Source organism: Poromitra crassiceps (assembly GCF_964638095.1).
Source record: "Poromitra crassiceps genome assembly, chromosome: 1".
NCBI classification, from domain to species: Eukaryota; Metazoa; Chordata; class Actinopteri; order Beryciformes; family Melamphaidae; genus Poromitra; species Poromitra crassiceps.
The window spans coordinates 8482284-8502875 of record NC_139623.1 but is presented as its reverse complement, the minus strand read 5'-3'; the positions used below and the strand labels follow the sequence as shown (position 1 = coordinate 8502875).

Sequence of the window (20592 nt, the reverse complement as noted above, 5' to 3'; positions counted from 1 at the left end):
TAGGACCAGGCTCTGCGTTCTGCACCCAGGTATTTACTCTTGTGATGTGCTGCATGATGATATAGCTACACTTCCCTGTGAATTGTATTTCTCAACGGGGTTTGTCTTTCACCTGAATCGTGTCGAACAGGATTCTGTGCGTTGCAAATCATCCTAGAGTCGTGCTGGTTGATTAGTGTACTATATATAGTATATAATATATAGTCTGCATGCATACAGTGTTGTTGTTGTTCTACTGAGCAGTAAAAGGAGGAAGTGTATGGATATTATTATTCCCATGCTCGAGTCACTGGAGAGGATTCTCCATGAACATGAAAGGCATGGCTGTGTTTTATGAGCGTCCATGTCAGCCTGAAGGAACAGGAAATACCGTGACAAAAATACTGAGGGGGACATCTGAAAGGTTTCTCTCAGGATATTTACCACAGACAATGCCTGTTCTATTTTTGACCCGAGAATTGAATTGGAGAGAACGAGTACACGGCTGACATCAGAATGAGCAATGCCTCTTAACTGTGTTTGACGCAAAGATGAGTCACACCTTTTCGCCCCCCCTTTAGATTATTTTTCAGCATTTTTTGTCATTCATAAAATCACGTCAATTAATCTCTGCAAACTATCGCAGAGTTGAAGCCCTGTGTACTCTGGACACGCATTCGTGTCATGCGCTTTGCATGTGTCATGAGAAAGTGTGGATTGAGTCATATGAGTGCCTCACTTGTGGACAAAATATTCTGACCTTTTGAGATTCTTTACAAGCAGACTCATGAGACAACAACGTGAGGTTGAATTATTTATACTTGCTGTGTGCATTCAGATTTTCCTTCTTAATTTTCTTTTCATTGACTGTCAACACAATCTGTGCCTCTTTCTAGATACAGTAATGCAGTATGCACGCACACGGTTTATTTCAGTGACATGATAATACAAAAATATCACAGCTTTAAAGCCTGACTGCAGGCAAAGCATAATGGGGACTGAAAACACCCCAAGGCATGAACATGAGGAGATGTGGAAATAAGACAGGGGGGGATGACATGGAGATGACACATTCCGTCTAGAATAGATCATGTTATTTCACTATCAGGCTACAGGAGACGGGCTTTCTTTCATGTTATTTCACTATCAGGCTACAGGAGACGGGCTTTCTTTCATGTGATTTCACTATCAGGCTACAGGAGACGGCTTTCTTTCATGTGATTTCACTATCAGGCTACAGGAGACGGGCTTTCTTTCATGTTATTTCACTATCAGGCTACAGGAGACGGGCTTTCTTTCATGTGATTTCACTATCAGGCTACAGGAGAAGGGGCTTTCTTTCATGTGATTTCACTATCAGGCTACAGGAGACGGGCTTTCTTTCATGTTATTTCACTATCAGGCTACAGGAGACGGGCTTTCTTTCATGATATTTCACTATCAGGCTACAGGAGACGGGCTTTCTTTCATGTGATTTCACTATCAGGCTACAGGAGACGGGCTTTCTTTCATGTGATTTCACTATCAGGCTACAGGAGACAGGCTTTCTTTCATGTTATTTCACTATCAGGCTACAGGAGACGGGCTTTCTTTCATGTGATTTCACTATCAGGCTACAGGAGACGGGCTTTCTTTCATGTGATTTCACTATCAGGCTACAGGAGACGGGCTTTCTTTCATGTGATTTCACTATCAGGCTACAGGAGACGGGCTTTCTTTCATGATATTTCACTATCAGGCTACAGGAGACGGGCTTTCTTTCATGTGATTTCACTATCAGGCTACAGGAGACGGGCTTTCTTTCATGTGATTTCACTATCAGGCTACAGGAGACAGGCTTTCTTTCATGTGATTTCACTATCAGGCTACAGGAGACGGGCTTTCTTTCATGTGTTAGAGGCCCAAGAGCCAAACAACCGATATTCCAAGCGCCTGAAATCGGGCTCCTTGCTTATTCTGTGGGTCAGCTATTCTTAGGTGAGTTATTTTCAGCTTATGGCATTAGCCTGCTAAGATTAGGCGTCTCTGCGTTATCGTTCCATCTCGGCGTGCTCCTGCTGCAACAGTGGTTTAGAACAGATATTTATAGAGAATTCTGTCATTTGCCTATTTAATATGTTGTTTCCACTTTTTTTCCGTTTCTCATCTGACAATGACTAATGTTATCTGTCTGAAAATACTGCTCCAGGATGCTTTTATATCCTGGGAGTCAGATTCTCTTCAACAGAGCTGGGTGCAGGTTGATACTGTGCTATGTATCACGCCAATGCAGTCTTTTATGATTCCGAATGTACTGTCATGATTGGGATGGTTATTAATTGTTAGGTGGTCCTTGTGGCCAGCTAAATAGATGATTCTCTGAAGCAACATCTGATATGGCACTCTGCTCTGCTTTTATGTTTGAAGATAGACAACCCAATCTCATTTTCATTTTGATTCATGTCAGTATCATCAAAGTTCTGACAAAAACAGCACGCTCAGATGGGCTCTCCACCCCGCGGAAACTAATTAGTTCTCCCTGAGTGCAGAATATCATGAAGCTCCTTTCAATAGGAACCTTTCAGACAGGAACAATGCTGTACCTTTCAAGTCCTCTTGTCTGTATCCTGTATCCTACAGTATATCACTCACTGCTTAAGAGACTGTACAAATGCACTATTATATTGCACTTGTGATTGAGCAATCACCAATAGTAATAAAGTTATTTTAAACCATTATTCAACATGACAGCAAATCGCGACTGTTATGAATGATTTTTTTTTTTTTTTTTTTTTTTAGATAAATGATTTAATTTTGAGATGGTAGAAGGAAAACCAAATAAGTGCATGTTGAAAGATATTATGGAAAATAGAAACCTACTTAAATACATAGGACTGTTAGCATTTGTCTTTACATGCATGTAATAGAAAGCATAGGGCATAGTGTGCTTTGTATTAGTGATGTTCAGTGATGCTTTCTGATGGGAGGCTGGGGAATGGAATATAGGCCATTAAGGTAATCGGCTCTGACTGATTGATCTATTAGGCATTTCATCGATTGTATATCTGCCTGTATTTTTTCCATAATGTCCATAGAGGATAATGATGAAAGTCTTCCGAAGTGGGACTTGCCAATTGTCTCCTCCAATATGTTGCGACATGCTTTACAACAGAGATGTGTGCTCTCCCTCTGTTCACTTTGGTTAACATTTAGTTGTTGTTTTGTGAGTAAGTTTAGCAGGACGTGAAGGAGAGGACTCCTATAGCTCCCCTCAGCAAAAGTCCCATGGTTCAGCTCAGCTCTCTTTGTTAGCAAGATAGCCTGCAAGCCACAGCTCTGGCTCAGCTGCAAGGACGAGCCCCGAGTCTTAAAAATAAAGACCTGTTTCCTGCTTTAGACATGCCAGCTGCCCAAAATAACAAGGCACTTAATGAGAGATCCAGCACCACATTACAGTCCCAAGCATCAGCTTATTTTTGCCCTGAAACATCTTCTGTATCTTTGTTCCTATTTATAGTATTGAAACGGGAATTTAAGCTAACAAACATCTCCATTCCACACCAAATGCATACAACACACAACACATGCCCCCAAAATGTAAACTCAAGTCAAGTCAAGTCAAGTTTATTTGTATAGCACATTTCATACACAGAGGCAATTCAAACCAAAGTGCTTCACATAAAATGGATGACACAAGAAAATAAAAGAATAAAAGAAGAGGATAAAATAGACATTTAAAAGCATCACAAAAAAGTGCATTAGGCGACAAGCGTAGTAGTTGCAAAAATAGCTAAAAACTTACAGAGGACTTGAAACATCATTGGGTTTGCATAAAATCAGATAATATTTGCTCAATTGGTTTAATAAATTAATTTATATTAAATACTCAAACTGTGTCATTCGGTGCATTGCTAAGAACTATAGTATTTAGCCATTTAGAAATAAAATATAGACTTTAGTTTAGATGATGATCTATGGCCAGTATCCTGTTGAATGAACACCCTAACACACCCTCCAGTATAAACACTAGTGTGTTTCAGTGGAACACCAACGGGGCAACATATCTTCCGGTACTAAACATGTGTAAATTGTGGTGGGGGGGGGGGGGGCTGTGCTATTTTTGCTTTGCTTACGTCAAAAAGTAGATATGAGTATAAAGTGGTAAACAGCAGACAGAAAACCTGTAACCACATATTCATTTACGGCAAAAGATTTAAGACTTGTATTCAGGAAAGAAAGGCTAAAATTAAAATAAAATTGAAGAAAAGATTAAATATACACATTCAGTTGTTTCTTTTTTATTTACCGGTATTACAACTTTAACTGTATTGCATCTGTGTAATAACAATATTGAGAATTTTGCATTAGAAATTTCCGCTTTATTTGATGTATTTTATGATATATTTGTTGCGATATCTGGTATTGTTGTCACGGAAGAATACATCTGAATAGGCATAAATGCCTGAATAGACATGTACCATTAAAAAATGTCACAGCAAATGAAGATGTGCATGTGTTTAACCTGAAAAAAGTTAAATATTAAAGAAAAATAATAGTAGTTTTCCTTAGATAAAGTCTGACAGTTTTGTAGTTACTGTCACTGTATACATTTTTTGTCTGCCTTTGTTAGCCTTACTTATTGACACCAATGGGTACCACTCGCTGCAAGCTAACTTGTTAAGGCTTAAGGGTAGCTGCAGCAATATTCAATATTGAGTAAGCCAGTGTAAAAACCGATGAATAAAAATGAGAGACTAAAATCTGAAATGTCAATGTGTTGTTTAATCGAGCAGGTTGTCCACTTAGTGACTAATGCTGATGATACATGCAGAGCTTAATGTGTCCAACAACACTGCATGCATTTACATCTCTTGATGATGTGTCTCTATTCTGTCTTCACATGTCATGACGTGTCTGGTTGATGTGTCTCTATTCAGCTCTTCACATGTCATGACGTGTCTGGTGATGTGTCTCTATTCAGCTCTTCACATGTCATGACGTGTCTGGTGATGTGTCTCTATTCAGCTCTTCACATGTCATGACGTGTCTGGTGATGTGTGTCTATTCAGCTCTTCACATGTCATGACGTGTCTGGTTGATGTGTCTATTCAGCTCTTCACATGTCATGACGTGTCTGGTGATGTGTGTCTATTCAGCTCTTCACATGTCATGACGTGTCTGGTTGATGTGTCTCTATTCAGCTCTTCACATGTCATGACGTGTCTGGTTGATGTGTCTCTATTCAGCTCTTCACATGTCATGACGTGTCTGGTTGATGTGTCTCTATTCAGCTCTTCACATGTCATGACGTGTCTGGTTGATGTGTCTCTATTCAGCTCTTCACATGTCATGACGTGTCTGGTGATGTGTCTCTATTCAGCTCTTCACATGTCATGACGTGTCTGGTGATGTGTCTCTATTCAGCTCTTCACATGTCATGACGTGTCTGGTTGATGTGTCTCTATTCAGCTCTTCACATGTCATGACGTGTCTGGTTGATGTGTCTCTATTCAGCTCTTCACATGTCATGACGTGTCTGGTTGATGTGTCTCTATTCAGCTCTTCACATGTCATGACGTGTCTGGTTGATGTGTCTCTATTCAGCTCTTCACATGTCATGACGTGTCTGGTTGATGTGTCTCTATTCAGCTCTTCACATGTCATGACGTGTCTGGTTGATGTGTCTCTATTCAGCTCTTCACATGTCATGACGTGTCTGGTGATGTGTCTCTATTCAGCTCTTCACATGTCATGACGTGTCTGGTGATGTGTGTCTATTCAGCTCTTCACATGTCATGACGTGTCTGGTGATGTGTGTCTATTCAGCTCTTCACATGTCATGACGTGTCTGGTTGATGTGTCTCTATTCAGCTCTTCACATGTCATGACGTGTCTGGTGATGTGTCTCTATTCAGCTCTTCACATGTCATGACGTGTCTGGTGATGTTTCTCTATTCAGCTCTTCACATGTCATGACGTGTCTGGTTGATGTGTCTCTATTCAGCTCTTCACATGTCATGACGTGTCTGGTTGATGTGTCTCTATTCAGCTCTTCACATGTCATGACGTGTCTGGTGATGTGTCTCTATTCAGCTCTTCACATGTCATGACGTGTCTGGTGATGTGTGTCTATTCTGTCTTCAGGGTGGGAAGCCTGCTAATGTGGCCTGCAGGCAAAAAAAGAGACAGCCATCTAACATCTCAAATTAAGGCTGCGATCGTCACTCTAACCGCCACCAAGGCTAATGAGAGGCACATCACTTATAGCAAGAAACACTTATAGAAAGAAACACTTAAAGCGTATCGGCGGTGCGGCGCTGCAGTGGGAGTCAGTGTGGTCACAGGCCATGAGTCACCCTATATCCCCCTTGGCAGGCCCTCCGCAGGGAGGAATTTGGACATGAGGCAGGGTGCTAGTCTCTCTCTTGTGCTAAAAACAAACATGGGACCTGTCATTCATAAATCTCTTGTTTACCATTGCCCGGAGATACTTCTTAGCACTGTCCACCAATCGGGAGGCGCCTCATTTTCACCTGGGGAAAAAAGAGCATACACATCAAGAGTCACGGAGACTTATGGTGCTATTGGACCGCTGACTCCAAAAAGGCAATTAAGCTCTACTTTGTAAGTGATCGCTTCAAAAGTGACCCAAAAGTTGCGTAAATGCATCAACTGCGCTTTTTATTTTTGCCCGTGTTAAATTGAGCAGGCGGCCTCACAAGTGTGACAGTCTTTCGCACATTGTCTATATTAAGACCCTGCTCAGAAAAGCATTTATATTTAGCCCTAGTTACTGGTGGTTCCGTATTCTCCTCTGCCTTAGGAGTATTCTCCTCTGCCTTAGGAGTATTCTCCTCTGCCTTAGGAGTATTCTCCTCTGCCTTAGGAGTATTCTCCTCTGCCTTAGGAGTATTCTCCACTGCCTTAGGAGTATTCTCCTCTGCCTTAGGAGTATTCTCCTCTGCCTTAGGAGTATTCTCCTCTGCCTTAGGAGTATTCTCCTCTGCCTTAGGAGTATTCTCCACTGCCTTAGGAGTATTCTCCTCTGCCTTAGGAGTATTCTCCTCTGCCTTAGGAGTATTCTCCTCTGCCTTAGGAGTAATATTGTACTACAGCAACAGCAGATTTCAGTTTCAGGTAGCTGCAGGTCAGACAGTAACTGTGTAGAGCATCTAGCCTCAGACAGTAACGGTGTTCCTTTGTAGAGCATCTAACCTCAGAGAGTAACGGTGTTCCTTTGTAGAGCATCTAACCTCAGACAGTAACGGTGTTCCTTTGTAGAGCATCTAACCTCAGACAGTAACGGTGTTCCTGTGTAGAGCATCTAACCTCAGACAGTAACGGTGTTCCTGTGTAGAGCATCTAACCTCAGACAGTAACTGTGTAGAGCATCTAACCTCAGACAGTAACAGTGTTCCAGTGTAGAGCATCTAACCTCAGACAGTAACTGTGTAGAGTATCTAGCCTCAGACAGTAACAGTGTTCCTGTGTAGAGCATCTAACCTCAGACAGTAACTGTGTTCCTGCAGTGTTTCCCACAGGATTTTGAGAATTTGTGGTGGGGGTGCGGGGGCATGCCCCCCAGCGAGATTTTTTAAAACATTTTAAAGTAAAATGCATGAATTTGGTGTACTTTGAGAAAGCTTAAGAGCAAAATTAAAAGGCTAGATCTATGAAGAACATGTCATCATTACTGTGCTGTGGGTTTACAATGACAAACTAAATTTCTCCCTATAGGTCAGGGATACTCAACTTGCTTTGCCACTTTCGTGAAATGATAGAAGGCGAGGGGCCAGTTAATAAACAAACAATATACATTTTTCTGTAGCGGATTGTAGGTTTTTGGGGTGTCAGCCGGAGTTTAGGCTGACAGTGTTGTGCACACTGGATAGTTAGTTAGGTTAAGTTAGTTGAGTTAAGTACATACATAAGTGCTTGGGTAGCGAGCAGATGGCGGTATTTGACAATTTAGCAGCTAAATCATAGATTATTGAAAGATATTCCATATTCCAGACTGAAATGCTATAACAGAAGTATTGGCCAGAATGACATGAACATTTATTGGACACAAGCGGATATCTTGCATGTTGCGTTCAGGTGCACTGTAAAAAAAAAATTTTTTTATTGTGGCGGTCAAAATATTATTGTGGCGGCCCGCCACAAATTCCTTTATGTATGGGAAACACTGGTTCCTGTGTAGAGCATCTAACCTCAGACAGTAACTGTGTTCCTGTGTAGAGCATCTAACCTCAGACAGTAACTGTGTTCCTGTGTAGAGCATCTAACCTCAGACAGTAACGGTGTAGAGCATCTAACCCCAGACAGTAACTGTGTAGAGCATCTAACCCCAGACAGTAACTGTGTAGAGCATCTAACCCCAGACAGTAACTGTGTAGAGCATCTGGCCTCAGACAGTAACTGTGTAGAGCATCTAACCTCAGACAGTAACAGTGTAGAGCATCTAGCCTCAGACAGTAATGGTGTAGAGCATCTAACCCCAGACAGTAACTGTGTAGAGCATCTAACCCCAGACAGTAACTGTGTAGAGCATCTAACCTCAGACAGTAACTGTGTAGAGCATCTAACCTCAGACAGTAACAGTGTAGAGCATCTAACCTCAGACAGTAACAGTGTTCCTGTGTAGAGCATCTAACCTCAGACAGTAACTGTGTAGAGCATCTAACCTCAGACAGTAATGGTGTTCCTGTGTAGAGCATCTAACCTCAGACAGTAACAGTGTTCCTGTGTAGAGCATCTAACCTCAGACAGCAACAGTGTTCCTGTGTAGAGCATCTAACCTCAGACAGCAACAGTGTTCCTGTGTAGAGCATCTAACCTCAGACAGTAACTGTGTAGAGCATCTAACCCCAGACAGTAACTGTGTAGAGCATCTAACCTCAGACAGTAACTGTGTAGAGCATCTAACCTCAGACAGTAATGGTGTTCCTTTGTAGAGCATCTAACCTCAGACAGTAACGGTGTTCCTGTGTAGAGCATCTAACCTCAGACAGTAACTGTGTAGAGCATCTAGCCTCAGACAGTAACTGTGTTCCTGTGTAGAGCATCTAACCTCAGACAGTAACGGTGTTCCTGTGTAGAGCATCTAGCCTCAGACAGTAACTGTGTAGAGCATCTAGCCTCAGACAGTAACTGTGTTCCTGTGTAGAGCATCTAACCTCAGAAAGTAACGGTGTTCCTGTGTAGAGCATCTAACCTCAGACAGTAACGGTGTTCCTGTGTAGAGCATCTAACCTCAGCCAGTAACTATGTAGAGCATCTAACCCCAGACAGTAACTGTGTAGAGCATCTAACCTCAGACAGTAACTATGTAGAGCATCTAACCCCAGACAGTAACTGTGTAGAGCATCTAACCCCAGACAGTAACTATGTAGATCATCTAACCGCAGACAGTAACTGTGTAGAGCATCTAAACTCAGAAAGTAACGGTGTTCCTGTGTAGAGCATCTAACCTCAGACAGTAACGGTGTTCCTGTGTAGAGCATCTAACCTCAGACAGCAACAGTGTAGAGCATCTAACCTCAGACAGTAACTGTGTAGAGCATCTAACCTCAGACAGTAACGGAGAATAATTTTTTGACAGCGAGGAAGGCAAACTCTATGTAGGTAGAAGCTTTGTTAAAGCTCCAAGGCCTTTATGACCTCATTTATCTTCCTCCAACATTCTCATTCCATCAACCATCATTCCTCTCAGTATACTGGATGCTGAGTGGACATTGCATATTATAGCGTAATCATATTTATCATGTGGACAAAAAAGGACTTCCTCTAATGACTGAATGGCCTTATGTTTTATTGTACTACATTCATCTTTGTAGCCTATTTTTTCCTGTACTACTACAATATGCTGCCTTTGGCAACACTCAGTACTACCTGATTCATGCCAATAAAGCCCCCCCCCTCCCCCCTCCTTCCCCAGAATAGAGCATCAGCACATCAGGCTGATCTTGCTTCCTCGAGGGCCATTTCATCCAGCCTCAGCTATGAAAGGTGGCTGAAGCTTTCCCCTGCTCGTGCTGTTAAACCACTGTCTGAGCTTCTTCTGATGGAGGCTCAGCTTGATGCGCCCATCAAAGTGGAGCTGCTTAATGCCAGTCACAGCGAGGGTGCAGAATGAAAGATGAGATGAACTAGATATCACACAGGCACATTCTCCCAGGCAGCAGGTGTTTTTCATGCTATATTTAGCTCCATTAGGCAAAAGCAGCAGCAGCAGGGCTGTCTGACTCTCTGAGCCTTTCGATGGTTCACAGGTTCACGGCTGCCCCCTGGAACAGCGCCCGCAACAAAAGAGTCCTTTGTCAAGTGCTTACAAGCTAAGATGAATCTTCCCCTGTCAGAGAGGAAGGTCTGCGCTACAGGTGCCTGCTCCTCTGTGCCTGCCCTCTCTCTGCCATTCGATTGGAGCTGTTTTTAGAAACACAGACAGAAAAAGTACAGCGCTGGAGTCCCCCCTTAGCTGTCTCCCCCCCTTAGCTCTCGCTCCCCCCTTAGCTGTCTCCCCCCCTCTTACCTGTCTCCCCCCCTTAGCTGTCTCCCCCATAGCTGTCTCCCCCCTTAGCTGCCCCTCCCCCTTAGCTGTCTCCCCCCTTACCTGTCTCCCCCCCCTTAGCTGTCTCCCCCTTAGCTGCCCCTCCCCCTTAGCTGTCTCCCCCCTAGCTGTCTCCCCCCCTTAGCTCTCGCTCCCCCCTTAGCTGTCCCCCCCTTAGCTGTCTCCCCCTTAGCTGTCTCCCCCCCTCTTAGCTGTTTCCCCCCCTTAGCTGCCCCCCCCCCCTTAGCTGTCTCCCCCCCTTAGCTGCCCCTCCCCCTTAGCTGTCTCCCCCCTTAGCTGTCTCCCCCGCTTAGGTGTCTCCCCCCCTCCTTAGCTGTCTCGCCCCCTTAGCTGTCTCCCCCCCTTAGCTGCCCCTCCCCCTTAGCTGTCTCCCCCCCTCCTTAGCTGTCTCGCCCCCTTAGCTGCCCCTCCCCCTTAGCTGCCTCCCCCCCTTAGCTGCCCCTCCCCCTTAGCTGTCTCCCCCCCTCCTTAGCTGTCTCCCCCCCTTAGCTGCCCCTCCCCCTTAGCTGTCTCCCCCCCTCCTTAGCTGTCTCGCCCCCTTAGCTGCCCCTCCCCCTTAGCTGCCTCCCCCCCTTACCTGCCCCCCCTCCTTAGCTGTCCCCCCCCTTACCTGCCCCCCCCCCTTAGCTGTTGTCCCTCTGAACGTGCTTAAAGACAAGTTATGGCCTAGCCACTGCGTCTCTACTGAGTGTGTATGAACATGTTTAGTAAAGCGTTCTTCTGGCTCTCTCCACAGGGGACTCCTTCTCCTTTCTTATATAAGAGCTGAAAAGCCCATATAATAGTCAACATGTCACACATCCACTGTAGGCAGGAGGTGACATGCAGTGAGACTGGTCTCTGCAGGATGGGGGAGACGTCATTACGTCGCCAGCGTTGCCATGGCAGCGGCAAGTTAGGGTGGTGGATACGAGGGTGCGGGGGTTGTCACAGACCAGGATTGCGCCACTTGCTTTTATGTGTCTATTTATAATCATCAGCAGCGCTGCATACACACACATGGAGGAATGGTGGCAACGAAGAACAGGCTGCATGACAAAACAAACGACATGATCAGTGAGCAGGAGCGCTTCTTAATGGACGGCTTCTGTAGACTGCTGCTGCTTCTCTTCACTGGTATTTTATGATGGTTTATGAGGATAAATGTGTGACAGGACCAACACAAGATTTTTTGATGTGATTTTGTGAATATAAAAAGTGTGGTGTGTCAATCAGGCTCCCAGTGAACAGGTGGTGTCGTAACATTGCCTGTATTTTGTTCCCTCAAATGTGACCCTTCACAAGATTAAGAATGAATGCACTCAATACATTCCCGGCAGCCGCTGGAACTTTAAGGTACTGCAGGTTGTAATCTTTCTTTTGCTCTGAAAATGGGAGAACCATCGTGCAGTCGGGACAATGTGTCTCACTGGACAAATGACACATCAAACCCTGTTGTTTTGTTTCATATCTTCTTAAAATGGGACGATGGACGTGATGCCGTAAAATAATTCTGGCCGACATTTGTCAAGCGGATACAGTAGTGTGGCTCAAAAAAAAGAGCTATAAAAGGATAAAGAAGGATACTGTAGCTTGGCTAAGCAAGCCTCCTCTATGGGGTAGAGAGATGGAGTAGCCTTGTCTTCTATGCTCTAAACTGGCTATTGATTTTCTCTGTGGAACAGGCTATATATAGAGCTTGGAGACCAAAGGGATGCCCTCTCACTTTGTATCTGGCAATTACTTATTATGTGGAGGTGGTTGTCAAAGACAAAGGCAGTTCTTAGCGGTGTAGACATTGCATTGACGCCACCGGGGGGGGAGAGAGAGATGAAGGAGAGGTTCCAAGCTCTCAAACCACGTCTCCTTGAATCTTTTCCGGGAAGAAGGCATATCTACACGATGTCGTGGTGGAGTCAGGGGGGAGATGGAGCCCTAAACTCCCCTTATTTATTTATAGAAGTGGACAGATAGGATTTCATGTAAATACTTTAAATGACCATTTCAACATTTCGTGCCAAATGTCCATTGAGTGTGTTATGCAGCCGCTCCCAGAGGACTCTGTGCTGACGGACAGGATCCTGTGTTTGTTTATAGAAACTGTCATATACAGTAATTGCAGGTTTCTGACGATCACGGCAGAGGAGAGAAGGCTGTGTTCCTCATTTCTGACCCCCTCTCTGTCTCTCTCTTTCTGACCCCCTCTCTGTCTCTCTCTTTGTCTTTCTGACCCCCTCTCTGTCTCTCTCTTTCTGACCCCCTCTCTGTCTCTCTCTTTGTCTTTCTGACCCCCTCTCTGTCTCTCTCTTTCTGACCCCCTCTCTGTCTCTCTCTTTCTGACCCCCTCTCTGTCTCTCTCTTTCTGACCCCCTCTCTGTCTCTCTCTTTCTGACCCCCTCTCTGTCTCTCTCTTTGTCTTTCTGACCCCCTCTCTGTCTCTCTCTTTCTCTTTCTGACCCCCTCTCTGTCTCTCTCTTTCTGACCCCCTCTCTGTCTCTCTCTTTGTCTTTCTGACCCCCTCTCTGTCTCTCTCTTTCTGACCCCCTCTCTGTCTCTCTCTTTGTCTTTCTGACCCCCTCTCTGTCTCTCTCTTTGTCTTTCTGACCCCCTCTCTGTCTCTCTCTTTGTCTTTCTGACCCCCTCTCTGTCTCTCTCTTTCTGACCCCCTCTCTGTCTCTCTCTTTCTCTTTCTGACCCCTCTCTGTCTCTCTCTTTCTGACCCCCTCTCTGTCTCTCTCTTTCTGACCCCCTCTCTCTCTCTCTCTTTGTCTTTCTGACCCCCTCTCTGTCTCTCTCTTTGTCTTTCTGACCCCCTCTCTGTCTCTCTCTTTGTCTTTCTGACCCCCTCTCTGTCTCTCTCTTTCTGACCCCCTCTCTGTCTCTCTCTTTCTCTTTCTGACCCCCTCTCTGTCTCTCTCTTTCTGACCCCCTCTCTGTCTCTCTCTTTCTGACCCCCTCTCTGTCTCTCTCTTTGTCTTTCTGACCCCCTCTCTGTCTCTCTCTTTCTGACCCCCTCTCTGTCTCTCTCTTTGTCTTTCTGACCCCCCCTCTGTCTCTCTCTTTCTGACCCCCTCTCTGTCTCTCTCTTTGTCTTTCTGACCCCCTCTCTGTCTCTCTCTTTCTGACCCCCTCTCTGTCTCTCTCTTTGTCTTTCTGACCCCCTCTCTGTCTCTCTCTTTGTCTTTCTGACCCCCTCTCTGTCTCTCTCTTTCTGACCCCCTCTCTGTCTCTCTCTTTGTCTTTCTGACCCCCTCTCTGTCTCTCTCTTTCTGACCCCCTCTCTGTCTCTCTCTTTGTCTTTCTGACCCCCCCTCTGTCTCTCTCTTTCTGACCCCCTCTCTGTCTCTCTCTTTGTCTTTCTGACCCCCTCTCTGTCTCTCTCTTTCTGACACCCTCTCTGTCTCTCTCTTTCTGACCCCCTCTCTGTCTCTCTCTTTCTGACCCCCTCTCTGTCTCTCTCTTTGTCTTTCTGACCCCCTCTCTGTCTCTCTCTTTCTGACCCCCTCTCTGTCTCTCTCTTTCTCTTTCTGACCCCCTCTCTGTCTCTCTCTTTCTGACCCCCTCTCTGTCTCTCTCTTTCTCTTTCTGACCCCCTCTCTGTCTCTCTCTTTCTGACCCCCTCTCTGTCTCTCTCTTTCTATGTCTCTCTCTTTCTATGTCTCTCTCTTTCGCTCTGTCTCATTCTGCAAACTACACATCCCTCCTTTAGAATCCTCTTGTGTTGCTCTCCTGCTATTGACGAGTTTTTTGTGTGGCAACAATACTACATGTACATACAATCAACTAGCATGATTTGCAACAATTATGGATTTTTGACAACTCTCTCTCTCTCTCTGTCTGTCTGTCTGTCTGTCTCCCTCCTCCCTTCTCTCTCTGTGGACCACAGTGGACATTAAGTCAGAGGGGCCATTGGCTGTGGTGGAGCCTGTAAGTCCGTTGGACCTGCGTAGCGAGCTGAGGATGCTGGGGCCAGGCTCGGACCCGGGCATGTGGGAGAGGCAGCTGCAGCAGGAGTTGCTGCTCATTCAGAAGCAGCAGCAGATCCAGAAGCAGCTCCTGATCAGCGAGTTCCAGAAGCAGCACGAGAACCTGACCCGTCAGCATCAGGCCCAGCTCCAAGAGCACCTCAAGGTCAGCCCTGCACCACACGCTAGCCTGGAGAACAGCACAACATGGCATTGTTGCAGATCAGTAGAATGTATAGGGGCGTCTGGGGTAGTAGACCCGGGTTCAACTCCCGGTAGCGGTACTTATAATAATAATAATAATAATAATGATTGGATTTATATAGCGCCTTTCCAAGGCTCAAAGCGCTTACACAGAATCATTATTCGTTCACACCATTCGTACCGGTGGTACAGAACAGCACAAAACAGACACTGTACAAGTTCACAGAAACCACTGTCGTTTTTCAAACAACATTGATCAGTTTGCTCCTCTTCACACTCAGTACGTTTACATGCACTTAAAAAAATCGAATTATTGCGTTACTCCGCCTAAAACCGGACTTTGGAAATGCATGTAAACATGTTAGCTCGACTGAAATCGAAGTTATAGATTCAAGATTCAAGATTCAAGATTTTTATTGTCACTCCATGGTACAAGTATCACGTGTGAAATTCTTGTGCTGTGGACTCCGTTTACGACATAGTACAAATAGGCAACAAGCAATGAGCAATAGGCAATAAGAAATAGGCATCAATAAGCAATACTAAGCAGCAATAGGCAATAAGGCAGAATAGCGATAAGACAAGTCAGTGGCATATTCATTGCACATAGGTGCACATGTCATGTGCATACGTTAGACGTGTTCAGACATTTTAAATTCGACGTATTTGACATACAGTGCAAATAGCATGTACCTTATTAAACATACAATTAAACATTAGGGATGGGCATTTTAAGCAATTTAAATACTCGAGTACTCTCCTTCTATTATGAACGAGTACTCGAGTACTCTCGCGCGCGCGGGGGGGGGGGGGTCTGTGTGATTACTATGGTAATGACGGAGCAGGGGTAATCTGCTGTGTGGGGCTGTTCACACATAACGTTTGCATTTTTGCATGGAGAAAGCGTTACCTGGAGCATGTGAGGAGAGGGACTGACTGACTGTGATATTAGGTGAGGTGACGCTAAGCTAACGTCTAAAGCCTACCTCAGACAGCATCGCCGATGGATGGCATTAGCGCTTCGGAGCGGACAATATTGTTGTGAAACAAGCGAAGGCTCAATTCCAATACATGTCCATTGTCCAGTATCATCCATTTTACTTTATGATCACTGTTACACTAACGTAAATCCACGGATTACAAGGTCCGGTGTTCTGCCAAAAAGTGAAAACTGACCACTGACCAGTGTGATTAACATTACAGCTGCAGCTAAATAGTGATCACCATGAAACGATTGTCTCCCAAAAAGCGATTCTTTCTCCACATTTCTTGTGACTAACGTTATATTATGGGAAACGACAGTGTAGTCAGTAAACTACTGCAAAGTTTTGAATGAGTTTTATCGGGCGTGCGCTATGAAGAAGCGTGCATCTGTCTCCTTCGGGAGCATATCTTCAGCCACCATTTTCGGGATGAGCTGGAAAACTTCTGGTTAAAACTTTCAAAATAATGTTACTTAAACAAAAGTAAATAGCTTATTTATGCACGTTGGAGGAGAAAAGGGTATTTCAACGAACGAAGCAGCAAACCTTGTATCAAAATACTCGTTGTGATGTTATATGGCGTGAAACTATGGCTGTAATGCATTACTCAAAATAAATAAGGTTACAACTTACGTTACAATAAGCCTTTTATTTTGAAATCAACAAAGCGGATGACGTACTTGTACATTGTGGCTGACTTGACGCCCGTGCAGTTCATGCTGGCAGATCCACATAACGATGCGTGCGTAGATTTAGACCATTTTTAAAGGGGTGGGGAGTGGGGCGAGTACCCGGACAGCGGAAACGTTACTCGAGTACTGACGTTATGAACGAGTACTCGAGTACCCGAGTACTCGCGCCCATCCCTATTAAACATTAGGCATTGTGCATACGTTAGACGTGTTCAGACATTTTAAATTCGACGTATTTGACGTACAGTCCGTATTTGACGTACAGTATAAAAGTCCGACTAACATACCCAGATAATGCGATTGGAAGTCGATTTACTCCTGAGGCCAGTCGGACTGGACCTGGATGAGGCGATCAGCGCATGCGCTAACGCTCTTTGACCCGGAAGTCGAACAGCGTGTAAAACTGTTCACGTTAGCGGGCCAGGGAGCGATTAGCTAAAGCTAAATGTGAAGTTCGTTGATGTAGAAGTAAATCTGTGTATGGAAAAATGATTATGCCTCCGCCGGCGATAGCCAGGTCGGAGGCATTATGGATCCGGCTTGTCCGTTGTCGTTGTCTCTCTCTGTGTGTCTCAGTGTGCTCCTCTTCATGCTGACTCGTTGTCTCTCTCTGTGTGTCTCAGTGTGCTCCTCTTCATGCTGACTCGTTGTCTCTCTCTGTGTGTCTCAGTGTGCTCCTCTTCATGCTGACTCGTTGTCTCTCTCTGTGTGTCTCAGTGTGCTCCTCTTCATGCTGACTCGTTGTCTCTCTCTGTGTGTCTCAGTGTGCTCCTCTTCATGCTGACTCGTTGTCTCTCTCTGTGTGTCTCAGTGTGCTCCTCTTCATGCTGACTCGTTGTCTCTCTCTGTGTGTCTCAGTGTGCTCCTCTTCATGCTGACTCGTTGTCTCTCTCTGTGTGTCTCAGTGTGCTCCTCTTCATGCTGACTCGTTGTCTCTCTGTGTGTCTCAGTGTGCTCCTCTTCATGCTGACTCGTTGTCTCTCTCTCTGTGTGACTCAGTGTGCTCCTCTTCATGCTGACTCGTTGTCTCTCTCTCTGTGTGTGTCTCAGTGTGCTCCTCTTCATGCTGACTCGTTGTCTCTCTCTGTGTGTCTCAGTGTGCTCCTCTTCATGCTGACTCGTTGTCTCTCTCTGTGTGTCTCAGTGTGCTCCTCTTCATGCTGACTCGTTGTCTCTCTCTCTGTGTGTCTCAGTGTGCTCCTCTTCATGCTGACTCGTTGTCTCTCTCTCTCTGTGTGTCTCAGTGTGCTCCTCTTCATGCTGACTCGTTGTCTCTCTCTCTGTGTGTGTCTCAGTGTGCTCCTCTTCATGCTGACTCGTTGTCTCTCTCTGTGTGTCTCAGTGTGCTCCTCTTCATGCTGACTCGTTGTCTCTCTCTGTGTGTCTCAGTGTGCTCCTCTTCATGCTGACTCGTTGTCTCTCTCTGTGTGTCTCAGTGTGCTCCTCTTCATGCTGACTCGTTGTCTCTCTCTCTGTGTGTGTCTCAGTGTGCTCCTCTTCATGCTGACTCGTTGTCTCTCTCTGTGTGTCTCAGTGTGCTCCTCTTCATGCTGACTCGTTGTCTCTCTCTCTGTGTGTGTCTCAGTGTGCTCCTCTTCATGCTGACTCGTTGTCTCTCTCTCTGTGTGTCTCAGTGTGCTCCTCTTCATGCTGACTCGTTGTCTCTCTCTGTGTGTCTCAGTGTGCTCCTCTTCATGCTGACTCGTTGTCTCTCTCTGTGTGTCTCAGTGTGCTCCTCTTCATGCTGACTCGTTGTCTCTCTCTGTGTGTCTCAGTGTGCTCCTCTTCATGCTGACTCGTTGTCTCTCTCTGTGTGTCTCAGTGTGCTCCTCTTCATGCTGACTCCTTGTCTCTCTCTGTGTGTCTCAGCTCCAGCAGGAGCTTGCCGCCATGAAGCAGCAGCAGGAGCGGGTGGAGCAGGAGCGACGTCTGGAGCAGCAGCAGCAGAGTCAGCAGGAGAAGGAGCAGGAGAGGAGGCGAGAGCAGCATGTGTCCAGCCTCAGCCTCAGCCTCAGGGGGAAGGAGCGCTCCAGAGAGAGTAAGAGCTCATCACCGTCACAGCACCTCCCCCCCACCCTCACTCATATCCCCCCTGAAGCTGCGTTCACACCGACCTATTCAAGTTTTTCCGCTGGCATCGAGTTTACATACAAAGTCAATGCAAACGAGCGATTGAGCGTATATTCGCCCGGGAGAAAAATCGCTGGCCGTCCGAGCGACAGAGACAGAGCGATAGGGAGAAAATATCGAGCGAAATTACGCTGGCATCAGTCGCTCGCTGTTCAACGCTGATTGGCTGCCGTGTGAGAGTGAGTCAAGGATCACACTGGCTTGGAACAAACCGCTGGTTTATTGTGTGGCAACAAACCGCATTGACAGCTGATTGACAGGCTGACAGCTGACATGAAGTGAAGTCTGTGCTACCGGTATGGAGCTCGCGTTAGGAGCACGCTGATAGGCTTAGCTTGTAAACAACTACGGTGGCTCGTAGTGGACAAACATCATGACATTGTGTAACGTTAATAGCCCCCAGATGTCCGTCAATTATTGTGCCTGTTGACGAGCGATTTAAACAGAGCGACAGAGTGATTCCAAAGAGTTGAATCGAGCGACAGAGAGAAAAATAAATATCTCGGTGTGAACACAGCTTAAGTCACATCACATTATTCTTAAAGTCAAGCTGAACCCAAAAATGACTTTTCTTTTCTTTTAGTTAAAATACCTAGGTATTCAGTGCACCTATTTAATAATGTATGCCAAGAAAATCACAAAAATCGAATTTCTTTAGTTTTTCCGCACTTTTTCACATCAAAAGTTCATTTTTCAAGATTTCATTCATAACAGTAATCTACAGTTTGCTGACGTCACCTAGTACTATCACATTTCTACCCGATTTCAACCAATCATATCACGACATGGCAGCTGTCAATCAAATCTTCATTTCAGGATAATTTTCTCTTCCAAATGAAGGGGAAAATGGCACCTAGTGCCTGTCATCTGGCAGAATTTCTAGCCCATAAACTAACTATTAACTTGACCAATTATGCAAACTAAATCAAACGGTAATGTCTAAGAATGCAAAGAAATGTAACTGGCTCGTTAAAACTCGCATTCCAGGAATATTATTTACCGCAATAGCGATAATGGCGCGCGCCTCAGAGAGCCTGGTTGTCAGGGGTCGCACCTCGGAGATTCCGGGCCGACGGGCTGCACTCTCCGCTCGGCAACACGAAGGCAGCTGGCTGCCTGCGGCTCGCTGAGCTCCACTCAGCCACTAACCTCGCGTCAGTAGGCTCTTCCCGAGGAGAGCACCACAACACGCTGAATCCCGCTCGATTTGGGGGTGGAACACGGCAGGATTGGCCAAAGCCCAATCCAGTCCCCAGAATTGTCAAATAAAATCATCGACATGCTACTATGACCCGCCTCTCAACCTGTCATCTCAGAGAAGTTATGTTTTCAGTCTGAAACGGACTCCGATGCACGTGACAAACGGGTTCAGTTGGACTTTAAAGCCCCTTGAAACCCAAATCCACAATAACCTTCTGACTATGTAATTGATGGTCTTATGTGCATAATAGCAAGCATCTTCAATGATTAGACAATTCAATCCAAATCCTAAATATTAATATATATAATATATTAATATTGTTCTGGATGGTGTGTTTGAAAAAGCATCACAAAGTTGTGCAGCACTGTGGGGGGAGGGGAGGGGAGGGGGGAGAGAGCATTTCAGACATGCCTCCACAATTTCAGAGCAGAGAATACTGCTTAGTTTTTCATGATTTTGAAACCTAATTTTATATACTTGGCGACATTTATAATCGTTCAAATTTGGCTGCGTGGTTAATAAAAAAAAATCTGTGTTGTGACAAACTCAAAAGTCAAAACACATATTTATATTTGGTTTCCACAGGACTTTAAAGCATATATGGGGCCCTGTTGTTGTACGGCGCTATCGTTTGCGCTGCCGTTTGCGCACCTCCAAACGCAGACACAGGTGTCGGCGTGGCCCAGGCATGTCCGTGCGCCTCTTAGCCTATCGTCTGCCTCCCACAAGTGTCATTTTGCGCTCTGGCGAAGATACCATCGCCATGTTCTGAGCGTAAACACAGGTTTGGGCGTTGCCCGTGCCAAAATAGGCGTTCCAGCGCAATGTGTTAGGGAAAATGGCCTTGGGTGCTCTCAATTTTAATGGCACCTACTGTAATAGCAGGTCTTAGCGCTAAAAACCCCACTAC

At 45.4% G+C, this 20592-nt stretch overlaps 1 protein-coding gene across 1 annotated transcript in view; it reads left to right on the top strand.

Annotated features, from left to right (window-relative positions):
• hdac9b (histone deacetylase 9b) overlaps positions 1–20592 on the top strand; it is a 39679-nt gene that overhangs the window by 327 nt on the left and 18760 nt on the right. Inside the window, exons 2-3 of the mRNA XM_083649734.1 lie at positions 14394–14638; positions 18221–18389. Coding sequence (XP_083505860.1) covers positions 14394–14638; positions 18221–18389 — 414 coding nt within the window. The remainder of the gene's footprint in view (positions 1–14393; positions 14639–18220; positions 18390–20592) is intronic.